This window comes from Spea bombifrons, chromosome 5, assembly GCF_027358695.1.
Source record: "Spea bombifrons isolate aSpeBom1 chromosome 5, aSpeBom1.2.pri, whole genome shotgun sequence".
Classification (NCBI taxonomy): domain Eukaryota; kingdom Metazoa; phylum Chordata; class Amphibia; order Anura; family Pelobatidae; genus Spea; species Spea bombifrons.
The window spans coordinates 60,349,869-60,376,955 of record NC_071091.1 but is presented as its reverse complement, the minus strand read 5'-3'; the positions used below and the strand labels follow the sequence as shown (position 1 = coordinate 60,376,955).

At 40.1% G+C, this 27,087-nt stretch overlaps 1 protein-coding gene across 2 annotated transcripts; it reads left to right on the top strand.

Annotated features, from left to right (window-relative positions):
- Positions 1-299: 299 nt before the first annotated feature.
- RPRD1A (regulation of nuclear pre-mRNA domain containing 1A) lies at positions 300-26,769 on the top strand. Of its 2 annotated transcripts, none has more exons than XM_053466838.1 (7): positions 300-728; positions 4,505-4,634; positions 5,092-5,198; positions 5,704-5,819; positions 6,282-6,408; positions 6,526-6,701; positions 25,969-26,769. In XM_053466838.1, exons 1-7 carry the CDS (start codon positions 578-580, stop codon positions 26,116-26,118), a joined length of 957 nt encoding a protein of 318 aa, XP_053322813.1. In that variant the 5' UTR covers positions 300-577; the 3' UTR covers positions 26,119-26,769. The 2 variants fall into 2 exon arrangements, with proteins under 2 accessions (XP_053322813.1, XP_053322814.1); XM_053466839.1 differs by lacking the exon at positions 25,969-26,769 and adding an exon at positions 8,975-9,073.
- Positions 26,770-27,087: the final 318 nt, after the last annotated feature.

Below are 27,087 nucleotides of genomic sequence, written 5' to 3'. Positions count from 1 at the left end.
ACTTCCAAGAGAATGTTTTCCTAAATGTAATAACTCATCTTTGTATCAAAAACAATAAATATTGTATAGATGAAAGATGACAATGCTTAAAATTGCTGCAGGTGAAAAAAAGATTTTACAGCCTTCAGGCTAATGCAAAGCTTACAAACTACCACCAGGTGGCGACAATGGGCTATTAACGTAAGGCGCTGCCATATGCCACTAGACCAGCTAACGTCCTTAGAAAGTGACGGAATTTCCGAGTGAAACGTCATCTCTCCTTGCCACCGAGAGCGGCTTCCTTTGATGTTGAGCCACTGTATCCTGGGATTCAGCGCAGCGCTGTTTTAATGTATTAATCAGGCGGTCTAATGCTAACTCTACAGGAGATGGCATTCAGTGTGCATTAAGGCAGGCCTTATCGCTGCGTGCACCCCAGGCGCACCGGGACGCGCTGTACAGCGGTGTAACAGCTATTTTATCGGGACGAGTATCCAAGGCACGGCGGGTTGCGAGCGAGCTTTGACGCTCCGTAGAACCATTTCGACCTCGGCCTGGGTTTCGCGAGCGTTGGGCCGGATAGCCCGCCTCAGTGGGAATGTCTGCGTTCTCGGAGACGGCTCTGGAGAAGAAACTGTCGGAGCTGAGTAACTCTCAGCAGAGCGTGCAGACCCTGTCCCTCTGGCTCATTCACCACAGGAAGCACTCTAAGGTCATCGTCTCCGTATGGGACAGGGAGCTGCGTAAAGGTAAGGAAAGGGTGTGCGCGCGTCCTAAATGGGTGCCAGGGGCAACCGAAACTGTAGTCTGCCAGATGTTACATTAGGGTCTTCCTCTCACCATGTGACCACGGTGGGTGCAGTCACGGTGTCTCTTGCTAATTGTGTGTGTTTGGATCTTGAGCTCTCCCAAGTTAACTTCAGCAATATGATACCTGCTGAAAGGGCTCTGCCAGTGATATATATAATATAATATATATATATATATATATATATATATATATATATATAAACACACTACATTTTAAAGGTTTGGGGTCACTTAGCCCATGGAAATCAAGGACATTCCTAGCTGTGTAACATAATTGCAAAAAGGATTTCGAATGATTCATTAGCGCTTTAAACGTAAACTTGGATCAGCGAACTCAGGCGTGATAAAGGGCCTCTGCACGCCCCCATGAAGATATTTCATTAAATATCATCCGTTTCCAGCTACAATAATCAATTACATAATTAAAACCGTCTACACTGTATTTCTGATGCATTTCGTGTTATTTTAATGGACAAAACATTTGCTTTTCTTTAAAAACACACAATCGTTTCTAGGTGACCCCAAACTTTTGAAAGGTAATGCGTGTAATTAGGCCAAGTACTAATAAAGCCGTGTATGTGTAATGTATATATGTAACACGTAAATTAGTACCATTGAATCACTTAATGTGTGTTGAGTATACTGGTTTGCAGCTATTCTTTGCATCACATCCCAATCGCAGACAGCGTCTCATTCCCTCTGGCAGTTGATTGTGTAAAACGCTCTTATGTGTTAATTGCTAAATAATCTCTCAGTGGATTTAATTACCCGGCGCTTTTGAAACCTGCCAGCCTGTTGAGCGTAGCTCTTGTGTAGGGAGAGCAATTAACATAATTGTTGTTTTCAGCAAATCACAACTTTTTTTAATTGTAGATGTGTGTTTTACTTGGTCACCAAGAGATTCAAACACTATAAATCTGTATGTGTGTGTATTTGTATATATATATGTGTGTGTTTGTATATATAATTTATAAACGTGTATATATATTTCAATACGGAGATGCTTTAGTGAGAGATGAATGGAACTGCCTCCCAACCGAAGTGGTGGACGCTAATACAGCGAGGGAATTTAAACAAGAGAAACATGTGTGGAGTAGGCATCTAAGACAAGACCAAAGACTGAATAAGGTCTTTACATCAAGAGAGATAGGCAGGCTAGACTGGCCGAATGCTTCTTCTCCATCGTCTAATTTGAATGCCTAGGTTTTAAAGTGTTATTTTTCCATACGTGTTCATGTTTGACGTGCTGGCAACTGAGCGCATGGCTAAATCATAGGACAACTATGAGACAAATACAAATAGAGGTAACGTCTGTATATTGTGTTTTAGGTGTACTGCGTACATCATTAATCTTCTGCTAAGGAAAATATAATTACCGGTAATAAGGAAAATATTATCGTTTTTATTTAGGATTGCTGGCTATTTCAATTATTCAGAAATCCTGCAGGAACGGGAGGGGGTGGAATTGTTGTTTCAAGGAGAAATATTCTGTATAAAATATGTTTGAAATATTTTATTTTTCGTCTGCCTAATAGGACCAAGCTTTTCTTACCCCATATAAGTTCCTTCTCGCCTGTCAAATGATTCCCAGGGACTTCAGCTGAACGTTTGGGAGGGTGTGAAGGAGGCTTGTTATTACATGGTGGCATGTCCCAGAGTCCCTTTACCAATTGACTTTGCAGTTGAAAGGCTTAATTTCCCCTGTTGCTATTCCCGCTCTTGCTAGATAATTTGCTTCCTCTTACCTGTAAGGTGGTCAGGGTGCTGTTCTATAAGCGTGTTACTCCACTTATAGAGATTATGGAGTTTGTGTTATATGGAGCAGATTGCCCATGCTATTTCCAATGCCTCTCGAGTATATCAATGGATTTGGGCAGCATGAGTGGACTTGCAGGTGGATGGACTATAAAAATTAGAGATATGCAAAGGTTCATACATCACAGCCTTTGCAAGGAACAGCGTTGTTTCCTTATTTTCCCCCCTTTCTACATATTTCTTATATTTGTTTTTGTATTGTATTTAGTGTACCAAGCTTAACACCAAAGATTCTACTGGTTACACCTAACCATGGATTACCAACAGGTGTGTCCCTCTCTTGACCATGGTCGATGTTGACAAGTATATCAATTATGTTATGGAATACATATAATGTATAAGAGTCTCAGCATGGTATTGATGTTATTTTACGGCTGTGGATTAAGCTATATGTCGCATTCATATGCTTTATCACATGTTGTGCACTTTGATGTATGTGATAATACACGTAAAAAAAAATATTTCTATTGTTTTTATATCTATTAGGTGTTCTTGCATATGATAGTGGTCTGCTGCCAATGACAATATGCCAGCTGTAGAGGAGGGAAGATGAAAGTAGCTTCATGGTGTAAAAGGGACAGATTAATGTCCCCGGGCGATATCCCTGAGAATAATGCCTATTATAGTACCTTCTGAGTCCTTTAGTATGCATTATTGACCTGGTTTAAAAACTTAGGTTGAAGCTGCACCTTCCCTCCTCCGTCGGCCGACGAAAATTGAAAGCGATCATGTCAAACTGTAGATCTGAGACTTAACCCCTTCAGTCCCCTATGGACATACCGGTACATCCAAGAATCCCCTGTGGACGTACCGGTACGTCCTACCCTTCAAGAGATCAATGTGCTTTTCCAATTGATGGAAGTTGGAATGAATGATGCTGTGCCCGGCGTTCACATGCAATAAGTAAGTGAACTGTAATACTGAGTTAAATGATGCTCAGTTTGCCAATATACAGCTCGCATACGCTGTTAGCTTAACAGATACCTTAAAGACTGAGGGACCTCTTTAAGACCGAAGCAATTATTTTAAAGGGTAATTAGATGTCACTTGTAGATTGCCTCATACTTTGCACATTTTTTAAGATATCCTTGCTTCTAGAAAGAAAGGTGATAGATATTACATTTAGGAACGGTTATGTATGTATGTGTGTATGACTAGGAGACAAAAAGCTTTTTATTTTTATTTGTTTCTGTTACAGTGTGATCCTTGTGTTAAGGTACCCCTTTAATGAATTAATGAGTTTGTTTTTTGGGATACTAGTATTTTAGGTTATTACTAGGACTAATCTAGTTTCAGTGATTTAATGTTGACACATGCACGGATGACAGTTCACTGCTGGTGTGTGTGATACTTCTTGTATACGCTCGTACACGTACGTATGAAGAATTATACTTCCCTGAACGCCAGTGAAGCAGACCTCATGCACAGGTCTCCTCTCTTCTATTCTGCTCGGACAGAAGCTTTCTTTTTCACAAATGCTGTGAATTGTGTTCTTGTTTTGGAGCAGCTTTAAACATCTTTGTTTTAAGTATGTTTTTTTACTTTATATTACTATATTATATTTTACTAGAATACAGCCTTTCTTCATTTTGTACCTGTTTAAATCTTTGGTGCAGTAACTTGTGGTGTAAATGCATCCATATGTCCCTAAATTGAAAAGTTCTGTGGCTTACTTTACTTTTATAGAAGTTTTTATAGAAACGTAGAATTTGACGGCAGATTCGGCCCATCTAGTCTGCGTGTTTCATGTATTTTTAGGAGAATGTCTAGCTTAAATGTGAAAATACTTGGGGTTTCCTGTGGAAGGTGATGCTGGGTCATTTTTACGAGCTATTCTTGCTCTGTGTTCTGTCCTGTTCCTGACAGCCAGTAAATTATTATTATTTTTTTTTTTTTACAGCAAAGCCAGGTAGAAAGCTCACCTTCCTGTACTTGGCAAACGATGTTATTCAGAATAGCAAAAGGAAGGGGCCAGAGTTCACTAAAGACTTTGCACCTGTCATTGCGGATGCATTTAAACATGTTGCAAGGTACTGTATTTTCGTTTTCTGTCTTATTCAAGCCTACTCGAAGACGTCACATTATGATTAGGTACTTTCTACATATTGACAATGTCCCCCAGAGCATCGTCTTCTGAATTCAATAGTTGTGTCCGCATACAAAATGGTAAAATCTGAATTGTTTTGTGGCTCGATTGCAAGACATATACATAAAATTATTTTCAAAAGCAATCCTAAAAAGGTGATGATTCTTTCATTCAAAGACTTTATCTATTCTACTTTAATTTTTACATCACCTGTGTGCTCTTTGCAACCGCTGTACCCTTCACACTTTGTATTTCTTTTTATATAAAAACCATGTAGACACATACCGTTTTTACATCCACACGCATCTTTGTGCTGGACGTTTTTCTTTTCCTTTTTGCTTTTCTAATAAAGTATGTTTTTATGTTGTATGTTGATGTAGGATTTTATTTCTTTTGAGCAGAGAGACAGATGAGAGTTGTAAGAAGCACCTAGGTCGTGTTCTCTCTATTTGGGAAGAAAGGGCTGTGTATGAGAATGACGTCTTGGAGCAACTGAAAGTAGCTTTGTGTAAGTATTTACAATCAAATTCCTGCTATTTTAAGTCTCAGATCTACTGTTTGGCAATAGACAATTTGAGTTAAAAGTACTCTCTAGCCATGCATATCATACCTACATATTATCTTGATTTTCTTCATCATGTGCAAGAAAACAGGGATTAATCGGAACCGTCTCAAAACATTTGCAGTTTATTCGCCGTAAAAAATGGTCCAAACAGACTTCCTGCTTACCAGTCACCATGTCATGCGCTTAAAGTGCTTCCATTAATCATCCGATAAGAATGTTATCCTGCCAGTGATTGGCTTCTAGCAGCCAAAACTGTTACAAATCTTTTTGCTGCGAGAGCTAAAAGATGTATATGAAAGTACTTGTTAGTACTTTAATATACGTTCATAGTTGATGAGGAAGTCTTTGATGCTAGGCTGTGCTTTTAATTTATTTTAAAATTAAACTTCGGAAATGCATATTTGTACTGGCGATATTAAACTTTTGGCTTTTTTTTTTTTTTAACAAGATGGGGAAAAGAAGGCAAAGAAACGTGTTTATGAGGATGTGAAAGTAGAAGTAGAAGAAGAAGAAGATGATGACGATGATAGCTCCGTTAATAATTCCCCAGAAGCACCTCCACAGGTAACCATATAGAATTTGCCATACACCGCAATAAGTGATCATTTAATATCAGGGACTTTAGCAGTACATTCTAATAAGCAGAAAGAAAATCATGTTGTATACAACTTAAGAATATGGTAACTCATATAATAAAACTATTTTTTGTGTTTTACTGCACAATGTGACTAATACTAGTTGATATTAGTCTAGTTATTATTGTTGATATTTACGCAACCCCTGTAATATCGGCAGACTGGCTTTAAACTGGTTCCTAAACTTAGTCCCTGCTATCCTACATTTCAGTAAATGCTTATTTAGGTTCATTTGGTTTAATTGATATGATCCTCTTTTCCTTTCTTGCCAGACATATCTCCAACTCCATGATTCTTATTTACTTTGAATTACTTGATTGTATTTAATCTTTACATTTTACTTAGTTGTCATCTTTTGGAATCCAGTTTGTCATTGTGTTCTGTGTCCTAGGCCACAGATCTCATACGTGCATTACAGGAACTTGAGAATGCAGCTTCTGGTGATGCAGCTGTCCATCAGAGGATAAGCTCTTTACCTGTAGAGGTCCAAGATGTTTCTCTTTTGGACAATATCACTGGTGGGTATAGTTATTTTATGTTTTAATGTCTAATATTGGTATTTGAGGGATAGTGTTATATTCATGTTAAAGTATTGGTATATAATGTTTTTACATTTTTTCCACTCTGTTGCCTAGACAAGGAGTCCGGTGAACGGCTTTCCAAGATGGTAGATGATGCCTGCATGTTGCTAGCAGACTACAATGGTAGACTAGCGGCTGAAATCGATGATCGGAAACAGCTGACCCGTATGCTGTCCGACTTTTTGCGATGTCAAAAAGAGGTCCTTGAGGAGAAGGAACACCAGCTGGAAGTGCGTAATCATTTTGACGTTTTAGATTCTAAGTTACTGCTCTAGCTTTTCTCTCACTTCCTTTTTGTCTTTTTTATTACATTTAACAGTTTTCTCAGTCCTTAATTTAAATGGAAGTGATAGCATTTTTTTTACTTCCCTTTTGCACCACATTGGACACATACAACCTCACAGTCATCATTTTTGCTTATTTTCACTTGGAACACCATGTTTCTTCACCACAAGCAGACTTGAATTAGGGTATAACTGTACTTTAATTAAAATGAATAAAGTGAATTTCCAATAGCAAGCATGTTAAGTATCAAACACTGAAACATAGATTTATGTTTAAATGAAAACCAGTCAGGAAAAAAAATTACCACCACATCATAGTACCATTATTGCCCTGCACACATTTGTAAGGTTTGCAATCATATGTTTCTAAACAATATATACATACATATATACAGTGAAGGAAAAAATTATTTGATCCCATGCTGTTTTTGTGCGTTTGCCCACTCACATAGACATGAGCAGTCTATAATTTTAATGGTTGATTTATTTGACCAGTGAGAGACAGAATAAGAAATCCCCGAATAACACATTTCAAATAAGTTATAAATTGATTTACATTTTACTCCGTGAAATAAGTATTTGACTCCTTTGCAAAACATTACTTAGTACTTAGTACCCTTAGTACCCTTGTTGGTAATTACAGAGGTCAGATGTTTCCTGTAGTTGGCCTCCAGGTTTGCACACATCTCAGGAGGGATTTTTTCCCACTCCTCTTTGCAAATCCTCTCCAAGTCGTTAAGGTTTCGAGGCTGACTGGCTAGGCCACTCCAGGACCTTGGTGTGCTTCTTCATGAGCCACTCGTTTGTTGCCTTGGCCGTTTGTTTTGAGTCATTGTAATGCTGAAATACCCATCCACGCCCTGGCTGACGGAAGGAGGTTCTCACCCAAGATTTGATGGTACATGGGCCCCATCCATCGTCCCTTTGATGCCGTGAAGTTGTCCTGTCCCCTCAGCAGAAAAACACTCCCAAAGCATAATGTTTCCACCTCCATGTTTGACGGTGGAAATGGTGTTCTTGGGCTCATAGACAGCATTCCTCCTCCTCCAAACACAGGGCATTGAGTTGATGCCAAATAGCTCGGTTTTGGTCTCATCTAACCACAACACTTTCACCCAGTTCTCCTCTGAATCATTCAGATGTTCATTGGCAAACTTCAGACAGACCTGTACATGTGTTTTCTTGAGCACTGGAACCTTGCGGACGCTGCAGGATTTCAGTCCTTCACGGCGTAGTGTGTTACCAATTGTTTTCTTGGTGACTATTGTCCCAGCTGCTTTGAGATCATTGACAAGATCCTCTCGTGTAGTTCTGGCCTGATTCCTCACCATTCTCATGATCATTGAAACTCCACAAGGTGAGATCTTGCATGGAGCCCCAGACCGAGGGAGAATGACATTTATTTTGTGTTTCTTCCATTTGCGAATATTTGCACCAACTGTTGTCACCTTCTCTCCAAGCTGCATGGCGATGGTCTTGTAGCCCATTCCAGCCGTGTGTAGGTCTACGATCTTGTCCCTTGGACAGCTCTTTGGAGTTTGGAATCTGGTTGATTGCTTTCAGGACAGGTGTCTTTTATAACGGTAACAAGCTGAGATTAGGAGCATTCCCTTTAAGAAACTGCTCCTAATTTCAGCTCGTTACCTGTATAAAAGACACCTGGAAGCCAGACATCGCGGATCAAATACTTATTTCAATGAGTAAAATGCAAATCAATTTATAATTTATTCGAAATGCCTTATTCTGGATTTTTTTTTTGGCAACCTGGTGGGAAATTTCTCAGGGCACTACAGCCCTGGTATTTGCCCAAAACCAAAACACAATGGCTATTTATTTGATCAGATAAAAATTAAAATGGCATTCATGTGTCCTGCAAAGTGTTTCACATCACTGTTTCTAAACAAAATTTCAAATGCTCGCAGAACCTAAAAGTGACCAATTCTCTCTTACAAGGCCTCTTGGGATATGTTTTCAAATTAGAGGCTGAATGTAAGCATACCTATACTTAGCAATTAACAGATAAGATACCAACAGTAGCGGTGTTAATGAACACTTTTGTTTTTAATGTCTTCTGAATATTTTTGCAGTTCAGATAATTCTAACTTTTTAAACATTTCTATTCAAAATCCTTAAAACACGTAAGTCTTGAATGGTAAGTATTATGTCCTCAGTTCATGCATCTACGGCTGCGTTAACATTTTATCAAGATTCTGTTACAGGTGGTGAATTTGGACTTATCTTGAAAAAAAAAAAATGATGCCATCTCCATTAGATACTAGACCTGCTACATAATAATAATAAAAAAGAAATCCTCAAAATCCCTGTATTGTCTCATGTTTCTAAGGAGGCTATGAACGCGTCAGTGGATATGTGCTTGTTTGTCACAGGAACAAAGGAGGTTTTAAAATGTATACAAAAAGCTGTAAAACTGATCTTATGTTCTCGTTACAGAGCTGTAGATTAGTAGTAACATTGAATTCCTGTTATCTTGTAATACAAACTGTTTTTTGTTACAATATGGTCTGAGTTAGGAACATAGATACATTGGGAGTGATGGCAGAAAAGAACCAATGCACCAATCAAGTCTGCACATTTTTAATCGGTTTTACTTGTTCATTCTTCAAGGTATCATTATGTTCATCACAAGCTTTCTTAAATTTACTCTGATTGGACTGCTTCCACTGAAGTGATCTACTACCCTTTCTGTAAAATATATTTCTCGCATCACGCCACAGTCTAATATGAAATATATTTCTTATACAACTCATTTAGAAAAAAAATGATTCCTTACGTTTTATTAAATGATTCTACAGTGGCTTATTTGCTTTTTAGGGTTTATATATTAACATTTTTAAGTCTTTCTTGGTATGTGTTGTAATAATAAGACCCTGTATCGTTTTAAATAGCCATTCCTTGAATGCTCTTTTAATTGTTTGACTTTTCCGAAGCCATGATCTCCAGAACTGGAGATGAGGTGTCCCCGGTAATTTATAAAGCAGCATTTGTATAATTTTTTTCCCACAGCTATTGCTACCTTTTCCTGTATAACCTAGCATCCCTTATTGCTCTACAGTACACTCACCTTTAGATTATGCAAAATGATAACTCCTTTTGTTCTGATGAAGTTGTGAGGAAAATATAATTAAGTCTGTATTCTGCCTCCTTTTTCTGCTTTATTTTTCACATGTCAAAAAAAAAATCCATCTAGTTTCCTTAGATCATTTGACTTTATATTTACTATAACATGCTTGCCTGTCTTTTAACCAACATGTTATCATCTGGATTACATATGCAGTTTATGAATTAGAACACCGGCAAATCCGTTTGCAAAGTCCGCATCACCTATTACCTTAGTTACAGTACTGAAGAGCTTAATATTGGTCTGACATGATCTTCCCCCCACTGTAAATCCTTGCTGCCTCCAATCATTACATTTAGACAAGCACACATTTTTCTTCATTCAGCAGTTATTCATTTAATGTTCCCCTTAGTCTTTCATGCCTCCCATTTAATACAGTAAGACTACCTGTCCACTCATTTGAAACCTCTTCTGACAATGGCTGATTTAAAAGTGTATAGTGCACCGGTCAACCATATCAAGGGTATTATTGCAAGCTTAGACCTCTTTAGTGTTATGTAAAATTGTCCTTTTTTTTTTTTTTTTTTTTTTATTAATCATTATTTATTAAATTTTATAACAGAAAATAAAAAGACAATAACATACAAACATTCATCCTTATAATATACAAAACAGTACTGAAAAGGTAAAATTAAAACATTCAGATACAAGACAGTATCGAGACCAAGTTGTTTACCATATCGGCTAGGGGGGAGAGGAGAGGGGGAGGTATTAATAGTATATGTATATTAGCATAGTAAATTAATTAGCATTGCCAAGGTTATATAATAGTATGATATGTATATCCATTTCCAGAAAGCCATCTTTTCCATGGAGACCAAATAGCTTCATAATATTTAATATTATTATGTGTTCGATAGAAATACTTCTCCATTGTATACTGGTAATTTATTTGGGCTATAACTTGGGGCCAAAGTGGTGACTGATCTAATTTCCATAGTCGAGCTATACAGATTTTGGCAGCTGCCAAAACATTAATAGCCAAGTACAGTTTCGGTTTATTTTTCCAAGGAAGATCAATATGGAAAAGAAAAGTTTGCGGATTCAAAACCATGTCTATATCAAATAAACTCTTAAAAAGTATGACAATTTCAGATCTAAGATTTAATAGCTTATCACACTCCCACCAAATGTGTATCGTTGAGCCCAATTCTAGTTTGCATCTCCAGCATATGTTGGAAGTAGAATTGTGCATTTTATGTAGTAAGGTTGGCACATAGTACCATCTGTGAAGGAGTTTATAGTACTGTTCTTGTAGATTTATACAGTGTATTGCTTTTCTTACTTTATTCCAAGAGTCGCACCATATATCAAGAGAATAGGAGACGCCCAGATCTCTTTCCCATTTCAGAATAGTGTTTGGTTTATCTAACACTTGCTCTTGAACCAACAGATTTCTTAATCTCGTAATTAAGTTTTTTTTTGTGGTGAGCATTTATAAACCTATCTAAACTAGTCGGAGAAGTTAATGGATTATTTTTAATAAAATTTCTAATTCTTAAATAAGAGAATAATTCTTTACTGGGTATGTTATACTTAAATTGAATTTCGTTAAATGAAACCAAATGGGAAGAAGTGCTTATGTCTGAAATTGTATCAATACCCTGGAGAAACCAGGATTTTAAATCTATATCCTTTATCATATGTTGTACCGCTATCAACGGAGATGATAGCGAACAGAGTTCCGTATTACCAAATTTTTCCTTAAAAATAATCATGTTACTTAATATGTTGGAAACAATTGGACTAAGAGTATTTAGTCTATGTATATCTTTTTTATTAAACCAATATAAAAGGAATGGGTCTAGATTTTGACAATTCCATCTCTCATAGTTGTACCAAGGTAGTTCCGAATTCCGTTATATCCCAGGCTATAAAATGGTTAAATAAACAAGTTTGATGTAGGATACACAAATTGGGGAAATTAAGTCCAGAACTTGAAAGGTTTCTATTAAGAATGGAACGTGAAATTCTAGATTTTTTACCCATCGATGGGTAAAATTGTCCTTTTTAATGGCCAGAGCTCGACCGTTTTGCTTTGGGTCTAACAACTAGCCAAACATATGGGAGCCAGATGGCATCGCACAAGTACATTTTCCAAATCTCTTAATTCAAAAATAGGTTTTATTTCTCCTATGGCTATTGAAAAATTGTGTTTTCTGCATTCAAGTAGAGGTTTCCTATTTTGGTTGTTAAATTTTTGTAGCCAGGGGGGCATTAACGTGGTTAATTGGTGGAAGCCAATGTCAAGAAGTCGGTAAAACTTATAATAAAGCAAATTGTAAGTAAATCCACCCCAGAAACAAGGGCATTCACAAACTATCATCTTACCTCTCATGTAAGATGTAAACCCATGGAGCATACCCTCTACCTTGCTACTAGAAGGGTCATATTAGATTAGAGTAGGTGACCTTCCTGGTGGCACCAAAAAGGTGTCTCCACTTTCAGCAAGCAGGCGAAATCCTATGCGCTGTAGTGCCTGGGGTTTGTAGAGCCATGTATTGAGCCCTGATCATTCTCTGCAAATTAGTATTACCTTTTATTTATTAAGCACAAACAATTTCTTCTTTAAGTCTTATACAGTAGACAACATGGAACATTAAGGGGAGGGATGTAAAAAGTACCAGTTAGCCAGTTGCAACTTACACTGCACCTTTCTGACCATTTGGGGCATTTTTGTTTCTATTTTATTTGAAATTCACATGCATCCCGAGAGACGCAACAAGGATTTCTGTAGTCTTCTTCAGCATTTTTTATGCAGTTCGTATGCAGGGTGAAGCATTTTGGGCAACCGTATTACTCAACCATTTAGGTAGATATACTTAAACCATTGCCCCCCGGGCTGGACGTTTCCAGCCTTATGTGTATTCCCTAGATAACTTTTTTAATATACCTGTGTTTTGTTCAGCCTTTTCTCTGAGATATTGGTGACGTTATTAATAATTGTAATAACATAAACATTAACTTACATAGTTAACCCCTTAATGACAGTTGCCGGTTCTGGCACGTCATGCACTAACATCCAGTTAGTGACAATTGACGTGTCAGGACTGTCATGGCTTTAAATGGGGTAAATTGAATTGGCCGGGTTCAACAATGTCCCAATTAACACCATATGTCTAATTGGAAAAAATGCACACGTCCCAAATGTTGCTTTCAAACCCGTGCAAGGGTGGTATCGCTGTACATGGTATTGCTGAACACATTGGAGTGTTGTGTGACTGTGACGTATACCACGAGCGGTCAGAGGCCTGGAAACGCGAATGCCCTGAAGAAGGCGACAAACCGAAGGGTCCTTACCGGCCCCGAGCCCCTGGACAGGCACGTGAGCTGCCGAAATAGCCGAGCAGAATAAATTAATAGTGCGGTAAGATTTACCCTGGGAAATAAAGATGAGCAAGGAAATTAATAACTGCCGTTATAGGTGCCGTAACGGGATCAAGGTGTTGAGCCACACACCAGCAACACCAGACCCCCCAAGCCTTGAGGTAAGATTTCCTTCTGCCAGGAGCCCAGGATGCCCAGAGTAAGTCTCGAACCGAAGCCGATAAGCCTGGCACATTCCAGGATCCCCTGAAACCGTCCAGGCCACCAGCAACAATCGGTCCTGAAGGATGGGGTGAGGATTCTTAGTAAGTCCCACGATGAAGGAAGAATCAGAGGATCCTCGCATGACATTTCCAGCAACAGTGGGAACCACGGTTGAGTCTGTCATAGAAGAGTTAAAAGCAGGATCGATACACCCTATCTGCTGAGGGAGTGGAGAGTCCGTAGAAGGGGGGAAAGGCGTAAGCTCCGGGAAGAGGCCACGTCTGCAAGAACGCGTCCACCGCCAGGGTAGGTGGATCCCACAGCCAGCTGAAGAATGCGTCAGTCTGACTATTTGCCCTGGATGCGAAGAGGTCCAAGTGAAGTGGACCTCCACAATGGTCGAGAGATTGGAAGAAGGCGCCAATCGCTCACATCTCTCCAATGCCGGGAGAACCAGTCCCCCACTAGATTGTCCTTGCCAGGAAGGTACACCGTCCTGATAGACAGGTTGTCCAGACAGTACTGGTACAGATCCTTGGTGAGCTTCGTGAGGAGTCTGGACCTCAAGCCCTCTAGGTGATTGATACAACACACAGTGGACACGTTGTCCATGCGAAGCACGAGAGAACAGTTGGTGAGACCCTTTGTGAAGCTGCATACAGCAAAGGACCCGACGATCAGCTCCAGGCAGTTGATGTGGAGATCGCGCTCCTCCCCGGTCCAGAGGCCCCGGTAGCCACCTCTCCGCAAGACGTCCCCCAACCACAAAGGCTTGCGTCCGAGTCTAAGACTAAGTCCGGGGTTGATCCGAAGATGGCTTGCCCATTTCCACGCGTCCATGTACACCAGCCACCAACGAAGCTCCAACCGTGCCTCTTCCATCAGGGCGATCAAGGTGTCGTAGGAAGCTGTCTCGGAAGGTGACAGGTCTTTAGACGCTGAAGGGCTCTGTAATGGAGGGGACCCGGGAAGATAGCTTGGATGGAAGCTGAGAGTAGGCCTATAATCCTGGAAAGGTTCCTGAGGGAGACCAGCCGCTGGCGGAGCAATCTTCGAATTTCTTTCTTGATGGCCAAGACCTCTCCTTGAGGTAACCTGAGTACTGATGCCACCGAATCCACCGTGAAGCCGAGGAACTGAATAGCTTGCGTGGGAACCAGAACAGACTTGGCCTCGTTTATGATGAAACACAGGTCCTGAAGAAGCCAAACGCGAGGGAGGTATCTCGACAGAGTCTCTACATCTCACGCCATTAGGAGGATGTTGTCCAAATAGATGATGGCGCAAACCCCCCATGCTCGAAGACATTCCATGACCGGTTTCAAAAGCTTGGTGAAACACCAAGGCACGGAACTGAGGTCGAAAGGAAGGCACGTGAATTGCCAGAGAAGGCATTGCCAGCGGAACTGCAGAAATTTCCTGTCGGCATGGTGAACGGGAACTGTGAGATAAGCATCCTTTGGTTTTCTCTTCTCGACCTAATCGTTCTCTCTCAGGAGATTGCGTAAGAGATGGATGCCCTCAATCTTGAAGTGCCGATACACAACGTAATGATTGAGAGCCCGCAGATTGGTGACGGGGCAAAACTCTCCCAACTTCTTGCGTACTAAGAAAATATTGCTCACGAAACAAGGGGAGGGGCAGAAACTCGCTCTATGGCATGAACCAAAGTCGCGGCACTGCACGCAAACCTGGGGAGGAGAGGAAAGTTGACGGAAACAGAAACTCTAGACGGAAACCTCCCACGGTCTGAAGGACCCAGGGATCTGAGGTAAGGGAAGACCATGCATGGGGAAAAAAGGGGTGAGCCGACCCGCAACCGGAATATGAGGAAGAATATCCTCTCCCTCTGGAACCTCCTTGATGGAACGGGTAGCGGAATTGGGATCTGCAGGTGGTGGAGGCTTGCCAAACAAGGCTGATATATCAAAGATTGGGGCGCATAGACATGTAAAGAAAAAAAAAAAACAAAATACAATAGTGTAATAAGTCCAAGTAATAAATCTGAGTGATAACAAAGGTAATAGGTAAAAGAGGCCCATCAAATGAGAGAAGTTCTTCTGAATATCTGGAATGCAAATGACGAAAACCACAAATGGTGCAGTATTGAGAAACTATATTTAATAAGAAGAGAGCTCATAAAACTCACAAAGAAGTTGGCATAACCGAAATGTTATGCAAAAGCGCAGTATAAAAACGTCCAGCAGATCAAAGATATCCGAATACAATAAAGGCTCAGTCTCAACGCGTTTCGCCAAACTCCGTTGGCTTCTTCAGGAGAAAAAAAGTAAGTGTATTCCAACAAGGTAAATGATCTGCTAGTGGCATGACCCCTCTGCCAACCAGCTCTGGAGGAAAAACGAGTCACGAAGCGAAACACGCGTCTCATGTTGGTCTGGGCCTTGTTGAGGGACGTGAAGATGTTAAGTCACGGACCAGCTGCGGATCTAGAGGTGAGCCATCGGTCAAGGCTTTGTCCTACCATTTGGAAAATTTGGGTCAGGGACCCAAGACATCCAGGAGTTCGTCCTGAGCCGTGCGGAGACCTTGTTCAATCTCCTTCCGAGGATCCTTGCTGTTCTTAGTGAGGAACGTCTCGAAACTCTGATCAAACTCCGAGATGCTTGAGACTTTAGCCGGTATGGTGGGACCCGGACATTCAGATCAAAGCCTCTGGCGGACTTCCTTATGAAGCGGACGGTGGAGTCAGGACCTGAGGAATTCGGCAATGCGGGCAGATGGGGGGTCCATTCTGCTGAGCACGGATGGCGGAGAGTTCTAGGGTCAAACAGAGGGACACCCAGATCGTCTGTAACCTTGTCTTGGGAAGCTCAAGAGCGGGATCGCGGCCCAAACCAGGAGAGGCTAGACCTAAGGAAGCCTGCACAGTATTCTTCTAGCACCTCGTATTCCGCCGTCAAATCATCCGTTGAAGAGAGGGTAGGGGGAGCCATGCTCCTAACTTTTTTCAGCGGATCCTTGCCCTTGCTGGAAGTGGAGGGAACCTGAACCCAGGAACGCTTGCGTGGGGTTTCCACGTCCACGGAGGAGGAAGAGCCGCCTGTTTCAGGGCCTTCAACCCCAGAAGGGGAGGCGAGAGGTTGAGCAAGCTGGGAGGATCGGATCTCTGCCAAAGCACCAGGCAGAGACGCAGCCAAAGCAGCGCGGAGCTAAGCCTGGAAGGCGGCAGGAATCTGGGTCTCAGAGTTATCAGCCATCCTACTCCAATGTGTGTCTGGTAGAAAGAACACAAAAGGAGGGTAAAGTAAATAGGCTGGTTAAAGGGGGGTCACCCACTGTATAAATCTGATACAGCAAGGGGGTCACCCTTAAAGCGCAGCAGTAGGCGCCAACATGTGCACAAAATGGCAGCGGGATTCACCCATACAGTAAATAAGTTAAGCGCCAGTGAAATAAACCAGTGGCCGTATAGGAGACAAAGCCCTAATCCTCTAAAACATAAGGGGGGTTCACCCCCAGGAATAGAGACAATATAAATTCTCAAACAGCATATGGATGTTGAAACAGTAATGGCTGTACCATAAGTAATGAACCCAGAGTGAAGGGTTAACAGTGGGGGGGGTCACCCCTAATAATTATTTATAACATTACAAGGGAGAAAAACCTAATGAAAGCCTAAATAAAAAAAAAAATCTAACCAAAATAAAGGAGAATAAAATAAAACCGGAGGTCCAAGACAGTCACGAGGTGAAAGGCCCAAACCCAGACATGCAAAAGCTCCAAGGCAGGAGAGTGCAAGGAGGCAAACCAGTCCCAGTGGGCTAAATGAAAAAAACGAATTAGCAGAGAGGATAAAACTGATCCAAACAAATAAAAACCAAATAGGCAATCAGGATAAAAGGCAATAAGGGTAGATTCAAAACATAAAATAATATATATATATATATATATATATATATATATATAGAGGCCCAAATAATCACACAATAAAACAAAATAAAGGCAAACCAAATAGTAAGACTGTACTAGACAGAAAATTAAAATAATCTAGACAAAAGACCAGAAAAAAATCCAATAAACTAGATAATATAGAATAAAATGGAAAGTTCTCAGCTGGAGGCTAAGCAGCAAAGAAAGAGGAAGAGTGACCAGATGTGGGGACTTATATAGACTGTTACTTCCTTTTTTGATTGGTTGTTTCTTGTATTCTTTATTCTTTCGCTGCTGGAGGTTAACAGTAAAGAAGGTTTATGCAAAATATGAAGCTTCTTGTCTTGCTATAAAATTACATTTAATTTTAAAAAAAAAAACAAGATTTAGATTCTATATTTTCTTATTTGATTGCTTTAGAGCTTTTATTGTGTAGAAACAATTGGGTGGAGACTATTAAAGCTCTGAAGATGATTCTGTATTTTAAAAGTGCACTGATATATAAAATATAGATGTTTTCATTAATCCTTTATTATTTTCAAAGTCTGTTGGGATGGATATACATACATACACTTACTGGCCACTTTATTAGGTACACCTTGCTAGTATCGGGTTGGACCCCCCTTTGCCTTCAGAACTGCCTTCAGTCTTCGTGGCATACTTTCTATAAGGTTCGGGAAACATTCCCCCGAGATTTTGGTCAATATGGACATGATGGCATCGCGTTGTTGCTGCAGATTTGTCGGCTGCACATCCATGATGCAATTCCACCTCTCATTCCACCACATCCCAAAGGTGCTCTATTGGATTGAGATCTGGTGACTGTGGCGGCGATTGAAGTACAGTGAACTCATTCTCATGTTTAAGAAACCAGTTTGAGATTATATGGGCTTTGTGACATGGTGCTGGAGGTAGCCATCAGAAGATGGGTACACTGTGGTCGTAAAGGGATGGACATGGTCGGCTGTCGCGTTTAAACAATGCTCAATTGGTACTAAGGGGCCCAAAGTGTCCCAAGAAAATGTCCCCCACACCGTTACAACACCACCAGCCTGAACTGTTGATACAAGGCAGGATGGATCTGTGCTTTCATGTTCACACCAAAGTCTGACCCTGTCATTTGAATGTCGCAGCTCGAATCAAGACTTATCAGACCAGGCAAATTTTTTCCAGTCTTCAATTTTCCAATTTTGGTGAGCCTGTGCGAATTGTAGCCTCAGTTTCTTGTTCTTAGCTGACAGGAGTCATTCTCCTCTGACATCAACAAGGCATTTTCGTCCACACAACTGCCACTCACTGGATATTTTTTCGGGCTTTTTCTCTGTAAACCCTTGAGATGACTGTGCGTGAAAATCCCAATAGATCAGCAGTTTCTGATATACTCAGACCAGCCTGTCTGGCATCAACAACCATGCCACATTCAAAGTCTTCTTGACCACATCTACATGCCTAAATGCTTTGCGTTGCTGCTACGTTATTGGCTGTTTAGCTATTTGTGTTAACGAGCAATTGAACAGGTGTACTTAATCTAACATTTTAGCTAACCAGGGTGACAGACTAGGCCCTAGGCCAAAATATGCCAGTGGTTACAACTCCCTGAATACACTGTGCATTTAAAATGGCTATTCCTGAATAATTTCTCTGCTGGAAGAGTTGAGCTATACCTCTACCACTTCTAGATCATTCAGTGTGTGTATATGTGTGTGTGTGTGGGGGGGATCTTCCAGAACTATGTAAATAGGCATTATACTGAGCTATGCAAGCTATTCTTGCACAGAAGCTTGTTGGGGTTAACCATGCGCAGTATGAAATCATGGAGAGGAAACTGCAATTCTTCTTCCAACTGTAATGCCAAATTCCACTTTAGTGGAAATGAACCCTTTGGGTCTATTCGCTAAAGGGAAAGTGGACAAGATTCTACTCCTTCACGTCACTGTACATTAAGGTCCAAACTCGGTAAGCTTCTCCTGCAAGGAGAGCTTGGCTGGCCCTGTGTAATGCATGGTTAAAATCAGTGAGATTTCATCTTCATTTTATACATGTAATTTAATGTATAAAATAAAGATTAAATCTTTATTTTATACATTAAATTACGTGTTTATACAGGGACAACTCAGCCCTTCTTGTTAGAGAAACTTGCCAGTGCTGGCATTCATAAAGGAGGGAGTTGAAACGACAACTTTGCTAATAACTCTTTAGTTAATAGACCGTTTTTATTTCCATTAAGCGAAGACTGAATAGTTGAGCTCAATTATTTTTCCAGGCCTGTTGAGCGCCTGTGTGAATCAAGGGACTCTGGTGGCAATGCAAAGCATTTTAGATACTAGTGAGGGGCATTGAAAAATAAGCAACCCTCTGCATTCAAAATCAGGAGATAGGTTAATGAAATGTATAGGTGTGTTATGAAATTATGTTTGTATTCTGAACTTAGGCTGTATCAGACTGTAAACTGGAAAATTGAACTATAAGGTTGCTGCAGGTAATATAAATCTATTTTATACAGTAGGAAGTGTGAAAATGATTAGAGAGACATGTAAAAAATTTTTTATCATTTAACAAAATGCAAAGTAAATGAACATATAATTTTTTTTGTGACAACCCTTTGCCTTCAAAACACCATTAATTCTTCTAGGTCCATCTGCACAAAGCCAGTGATTTTGTAGGCATCTAGTTAGATGTATGACAAAGCAGGTGCTAATGATCATCAATTGTGTTTGAACCTACATATTCAATCATTAACATAAACAGCTGCATATGAGAAATAAAACAGGGTGAGGGACAGCCAAACTCATAAGGTGAGGTTGCTGATACAGTCTAATGTCAAGTTATTCACTATGGCAAGACTGAGCACAGCAATAAGACACACAGTAGTTCTGCATCAGCAAGGTCTCTCCTAGGCAGAAAGTGCAAGGGAGACTGGGGTTTCCAGATGTTGTGCCCAAGCTCTCGATGTAGCACAAAGAAACAGGCAATGTTGACCGTTGACACAGTGATTGGCCAAGGAAACTTAGTGCAGCTGATTAAAGACATGTCTAGCGTACTTCCTTTCACAATTGGAAGATGTAAAGCAGAGCCATCAGCACAGCATTGGCAAGAAACAGTGAGACATCCATCTACCATCCAGAGATTAGTTGTCTTAATGGAAGATTTGTGTACCTTAGATATAGAAACAAGACCAAGTTACTCAACTATTCCCGAAGACCCCGAAGTTGTGGAAAGAAAAATATGGCAGCAGGTGCTCCTGACTCAAAATTTGAAATATTTAGCTATAGTGGGAAGGCAGTTTGTTCGCTGAAGGCAACAATGAAGCATGGTGGAGACTCCTTGCAAGTTTGGGGATGTCCTGATCGCAGCATGATTGAGTCTGGGATTACATGAAAAGAGAAGCAACTGAGGCTGCCTAAATCCAGGAACTGTGCTTCTTCAAAATTGGAACAACCTACCTGAGAGTTGTATTCTGTTCACTCACTTTGCATTTTGTTAAATGATAAAATTGAACATATCTATGTCAGGGAACCGGGTCCATACAGACGACTGTAAAGACCCAGAGCGCCCAAAAATGGAGTTCAGGAGGTATTGCGCAGTAGTGGAGTTGGCCTGACGCAGGACGACTGCACTCTCCCAGGTGGGCATCTAGGGTTGAGCAGCCACATACCAGCACCCTGACATAGCAGCCTATGATGTCCAGAACAAAGCAGAACTAAACTTGGCTGGATGAGGAAATCCAAACTAAACTTGGATCTGACAAAGCATCAAAACTTGGAGATATCCTGCAGGCACCCTGGAACAGGCATGAGACATAGCACAAGGCTTATGTGCAGGATGCTGCAGGCTGGGAGTACGGAAGCTAAGCAGAGTATCAACAGAAATGTAGCAAGCAAGGAGGACAGAGCATGGAACAGGGAGACCGAGCAAGGAACATAACCAAACAAGACATACATGATACAGGGCACAACAAAGGACAGGGAACAAGGCAAGGAACGCAGGGGAAGGAGTGATGAGCCAGAATCCTCGGATGCTTCTCCTTTAAGCAAGGATAGGACTACTTAACTGGGACAAGGGGAGAGGAGAGAGGAACCGAAATCCTCAGATGATTCAGGGAAGAAGGGCAAAGGTACATAAGAGGCAGATAAACATGGATACAGGAACTAGCCTAGGACTATGTGATAACAATTGGAGATTCCGTCACATCATATGGCCATAGTATGCTTAGCCCACCGCTACGCCAGAGTACTCCAATGACGGTGGGTCCTAACGCTAAGCCCTGCATACGAAAGTACTGATAAACTAAACATTGAATCCAAACACAGAACCGAGAAGGACATACCTTTAGATTACAGACTGAGACAAACAGAACACATGGGTGGGGCACACCTTATAAAGGAAACAGAGCTGAAGCAAAGAGCAAGACTGGAATCAAGGGATGGAAGATCAGAACAGAGCATACGGAAATCCAGGAATGGATCACAGCAAAACATGGGAACTGAGGCAAGGCAGGGAAAAATGCAATATGCTGTTCTACATCCTGGATGGACCCTGACAGTCTATTTTTCAAAGCACTCTCACTTTACATGTTTTCATACCACCCTAAAACTTTTGCACAGTAATGTGTGTGTTTTATATATCAAAAAAGTAAAATACAGAGGCATACATTTTAAAAGCTTCCTTTTAAATTCACTGTAAAATTTATTGGAGTGAATAATGATTGTTGTATCTCTTTAATTTATGCAGTAACCCATTTTAAGTGCCACTTGACAAAATGCTTTAGCATTGAGGATCATTTTAAGAGTATCACAGTCAAGGTTGCTTCATATGATCTATTCATAAAGTCCTGTTGATTGTGGTTAACAATATTATTGTTCAATGTATAATCTGAAATACTCTTTCTTAAATCCATCTGATACCTTCCCCCTCTCTGCTGTCAACTCTGACCATCTGGTATATCCAAGCTTAGATTCCAGTCCCTTTGAACATGGTCACCACGTGTACTTAGTGCCATCTATGTACTACACGACAAATCTAAATCAACTTTTCAATTGGTGTCCTTGTTTCATCTTAGTTACCAGCAACTTATGAAAACTAATAAACTAATACATTTTATTTAGCAAACTATACCAAACGTTAGTGGCTGTTATCAGAGGTGTTTCACCTTTTGCTTAACAAACTTTATTTTTCAGGTTAGTAACCCCTTTATTTGTATTATCCATATCACACAATATCCTCTCAACTTCCACCTTTAATCCATAACACTAGTAATACATATATGAAAACTATATTTTTAATAATGTCAGCTTAATACCTTAGTCATTTAAGGCATTCGGCTTAATCAAGGACCCTTAATCTACTGTAAACATTGTACCAAAACTACTAGGTCTCCCCTCTTTCATTAGTCTTCCCATTTGATCTTCTTATCTCCAGCCAGGAGTCAAAAGTCTTGATGATTGATTGCTCTCTCTACTTTCTTTTTAATGGAGTTCTCTACCATCATCTGTCTATCTTGTTGGCTTTTGTTAGCCCCTCTAATGGAGGGGAGACTCACTTGACGGCTAGCTGCAGCAATGCAAGCTGACAAACATATTAAAGAGAAGCACACATGGCAAGGTTACTTACAGCTTTTTCCGCCATCCAACTTCATATATATATATATATATATATATATATATATATATATATAGATATATATAGATAACCCATGTAAATTGTTCCTCGCTGTTCATGGGAATATCCTGAGCTGAGCAAGCCATCCATGTTCTGTTGGTGAGTAACCATGAGACATGGGACACCTTACAGTGGACAATGAGTCAATTGTGAAGGTAGAGGGAATGGGCTAGAGAAGTGTTAAACCAAGAAAAAAGGGTTGGAGTTGGAAGTACATAGCCAGTACTTGAGCAGCTGGGATGGAGAGCTGGCAGTAATTTCAGTGCCTACAGTCCTCGTTGTGCCAGGAACAAAAGTCATGTAGGTTACAGATAGATTTTCATTAAAAAGCTGAAGACTCAGGAGGGGCGAAGGCCGAGCATGTATGATAGTGTTTGAAAGATGATTTTAGTTTTCTGAGGCAGAAAAGGGTATAGAAGTATAGTCCCCTCACAGAATATCATGGTGAGCTTTTCCAGTCAGAGTGTATGGACCTTAAATGCATTATTTGACTAACCTAGACGTTAATGGGACAAAGGCTAAATAGTGTTGTGTGGAGTACCCTACTTAACTGCTTTGGGAGCAGGGATTTTTCATAACCTAAGCATAGAGGTTTTTTGTGTGTTCATTTTGCCATATATTTGTTGAACAATGATTACCCATTTTGATATAATGGAGAAGTAGGGTCTTCTTTTAAAATCATAGACATACATAACCCATAATAATACTGATGATAGATACCCTATACTTAAATTTATTTTCTGTACTGCAGGTGCCACTGGTGAACAAACACCCAATTTATATTCTGCAACATCACCTGATGTCATAACCCACATACATATTTTTATACTACTACTACTACTACAATACTGTTGGATTAAATGGCTTGTATTTTCCCCTCTCCTCCTGCTGATCAGTCAATGCCGACACCCAGCGGGGCTCCATAGAAAGCACATCTCTAGGAACACCCTGCTGAGTCCCTCCTATCCTGCAGTGAAGTTCTGCTGGGTGTCGGCACTGACACCTACCGAAAGGGAATACCCGTGTGATCGGACATTCCTTATATAACGGGGTACTGGCGCTCCAGCCCAACAATGTTACATATGATTAGTCAGCAGGAATCCTGGCTTCTGTAAGCGGCAGGGACATTTGAGAACGGGTTAAGCTCCTGCTTAGTAGACACTTATGAGGAAAGCATCGTTTTACAGGACAGTGGATGTAAAAGGAGCTATGATCAATATAATCATTATGATACAAGTCTGAATTAATTTGGTTTGAATAGAACAGAGACTAAATACAGAAGATGGTTGCAGTAGTCAAAGCCTGGCTTTATTGCATACACTATATGGCCAGAAGTATGTGGGCATGTATCCTAATTAGTGAGTTTAGGTATTTCAGCTCCGTGCATTGCCAACAGGTGTATAAAACCAAGCACATAGGTATGCCATCTCTTTAGATAAACATTGGCATTAGAATGGGTCAAAGTAAGAAGCTCAGTGAATTTAAACATGGTACTGCCATAGGATGCTGCCTTTACCACTGTAAATCCTATTGCTGTGAAGCTGAAGTATCTTGGTAGTAACAGCCCAGACACAATGCAGTAGAGCACGCACACTCACAGAGCAGGCGAGTCCTGAGGTGCATAACTTTCAAAAATCACCTATCCTCTGTAGTATCACTCACTACTGTTCCAAACCGTCTCTGGAAGCAACATCAGCACAAACGTGGTGTGGTGGGAGCTTCATGAAATGGATTTCCATGGCTGAGCAGGTGCACACAAGCCAATGCTCACTATACGCAATACCAAGCATCAGTTGGAGTTGTGTAACGCATGCTGCCACTGTGCTCTAGAGCCAAAGTGTCCACTGGAGTGATGAGTGGTCTTTTCTAGTTTCCGTGATTGGTAATGTTGAAGCAACAGCATACAAAGAAAATCGTATGCTTCCAACTTTGTGCCATTAGTTTGGGGAATACCATTTCCTGTTCCAGAATGCCTGTGCACAAAGCGAAGGTCAATGAAGATAAGGTTTGACGGGCTTGGTGTGGAGGAACTTTAGTGGCTTGTACAAAGTCCTGTCCTTAATCCCAGTAAACACCTTTGGCATGAATTGGAAAGCACGTTCTGAGCCAGACCTGACCTCACAAATACTGTTTTGGCTGATTGGACAGACATCCCCACAAATACCCCAAAATCTTGTGAAAAGCCTTTCCAGAGGAGTGGAGGCTATTATACGTGTGGGGGACAACTCCATATTAAAGACTTTTTGTCAAGCACAATACACATTTCAAAATGGCGTTATGACAGGAAGCAGACATTAGATTAAAAAAAAGCCAAATAAGGGGTTGTATATAGAAAATGGCTTTATCGCCCATCATCTTATCACCAGAAGCATTCTCTTTATATTGTGATAAAACATCACACCAGGTTTACTTTTTTACACATAACCCTCATGGTGTCTCTCTATCACCTGTAACAAACATTGTTTTTAATTTACTCTCTAGTCTTACTAGGGACAAACAACAAGTTAAAACATTAATCTCACATGGTACACAAAATGTTCTAAATATGTAATGGTCATTTTTATAATTTACTTTACTGATTAGAAGCACCAGAGGTTAATTAAGGGAATTTAAACATGAACGAGATATGTATGAATCTACCCTGGATATAAGACAAAATCAAGGAATGATTAAGTCCCAAGACTAGATGAGCCAAATGTTTTTTTATCTGCCATCAAATTCTATACTTCTATGTTTTGAATTACATAAAAAAATATCAAAACATGATACCAAATAGTGACCAGAAAATGGATATAACCAATAACCGACTATCTTACTAAAGCAGTTTGGGGCATTGTTTACATTAAAATATGTTACTTTATATAATATATGATTACATTTTTATTCTTCTAAGGAAATCATTTTCTTGTGTTTATGTAAAGCCAGCCTGTCCGGCTCGTTACAATGCACGACTAGTGCACTATTTTAAGGTTGTTCTTTGCTTTTTCTTTGAAGGAGTTCAAGCGCAAGCTGGGAAGAGTATCACAGGTTCGGAAAGAACTGCGTTTACGTCTCCAGAACCTACCAGATCTGTCTCGTCTACCAAATGTTACAGGAAGTCGAGTTAATTTGCCATATGCTGGAGATCTCTACAATGATGACTGACAATAAGGCCTGGGGCTATGTGTCTGGCTACAGTGGTGTAGCTTAGATTAGGCAAAATGTGAGCATTATTTTTTTTATATTGTTGAAAGTGTGAAATAGGCAAAACCATTATAAGAAAAATAAACCATGTCTAACGCGTTTGGTTTATCTTATTCCCATTGTAGTTAAAGGCTTTAAGCCTTAATGATGGGGTTAAGCCAGTTTGTTTGCTCTGGATATTTAACTGTATCTGTGATAATTTCACTATTTAACTATTTCACTAATAGTTGATAACTTTGTACATTGTAGTTCAATCTGTGAATGATACATTTGTATTCACTGTAAATCTAAGGTTTGTATTTAAAGTGTTAGCTGCATATATCTCTCTGGATAGGATCCAAGTAAACCGATGGCTGTCATAGGTTTTGTTGATATCAACAAATATGAAATGGCAATGTAACATTTTGTCTTAGGGTTTGATAACTTACAAAAATGTACAAATATTACAAAAAAAAAAAACTTTTAAAGTACTTGTATGCGTTGTATTTTGTTTATTATTATTGCTGTACATATTTGCTGTTTTCATAATCACTGAATGTAGATGCAGTCTTAACCCTGTAGGTTTACAAAGAAGACAGTGTTTACACAACGATGAGACCACTATAGAAGAAATGATGAAATCATATGAAAATAGCGATGCTATAAAAGTGGCACAATCATAACAACTTCTAGTCCGTATATAGTGACAAAGGGTATAACAACCAGGCGGAGTGAACCATGTTGGACCTACGTAATAGTGGACATTCCTGATGACACTTTTACGAGCAACAATGCTAATATCATCTACAAATAGTTTATAATGATACATAAATAAATATTTAAGATCTTGCGTCAATGATATTCTTAAGAAAAATAATTCATAATGGCCACACAGAATTCATAATGGCCACACAGACAACTACAAAAATCTTGCCAAATGCCCGTGTAGGT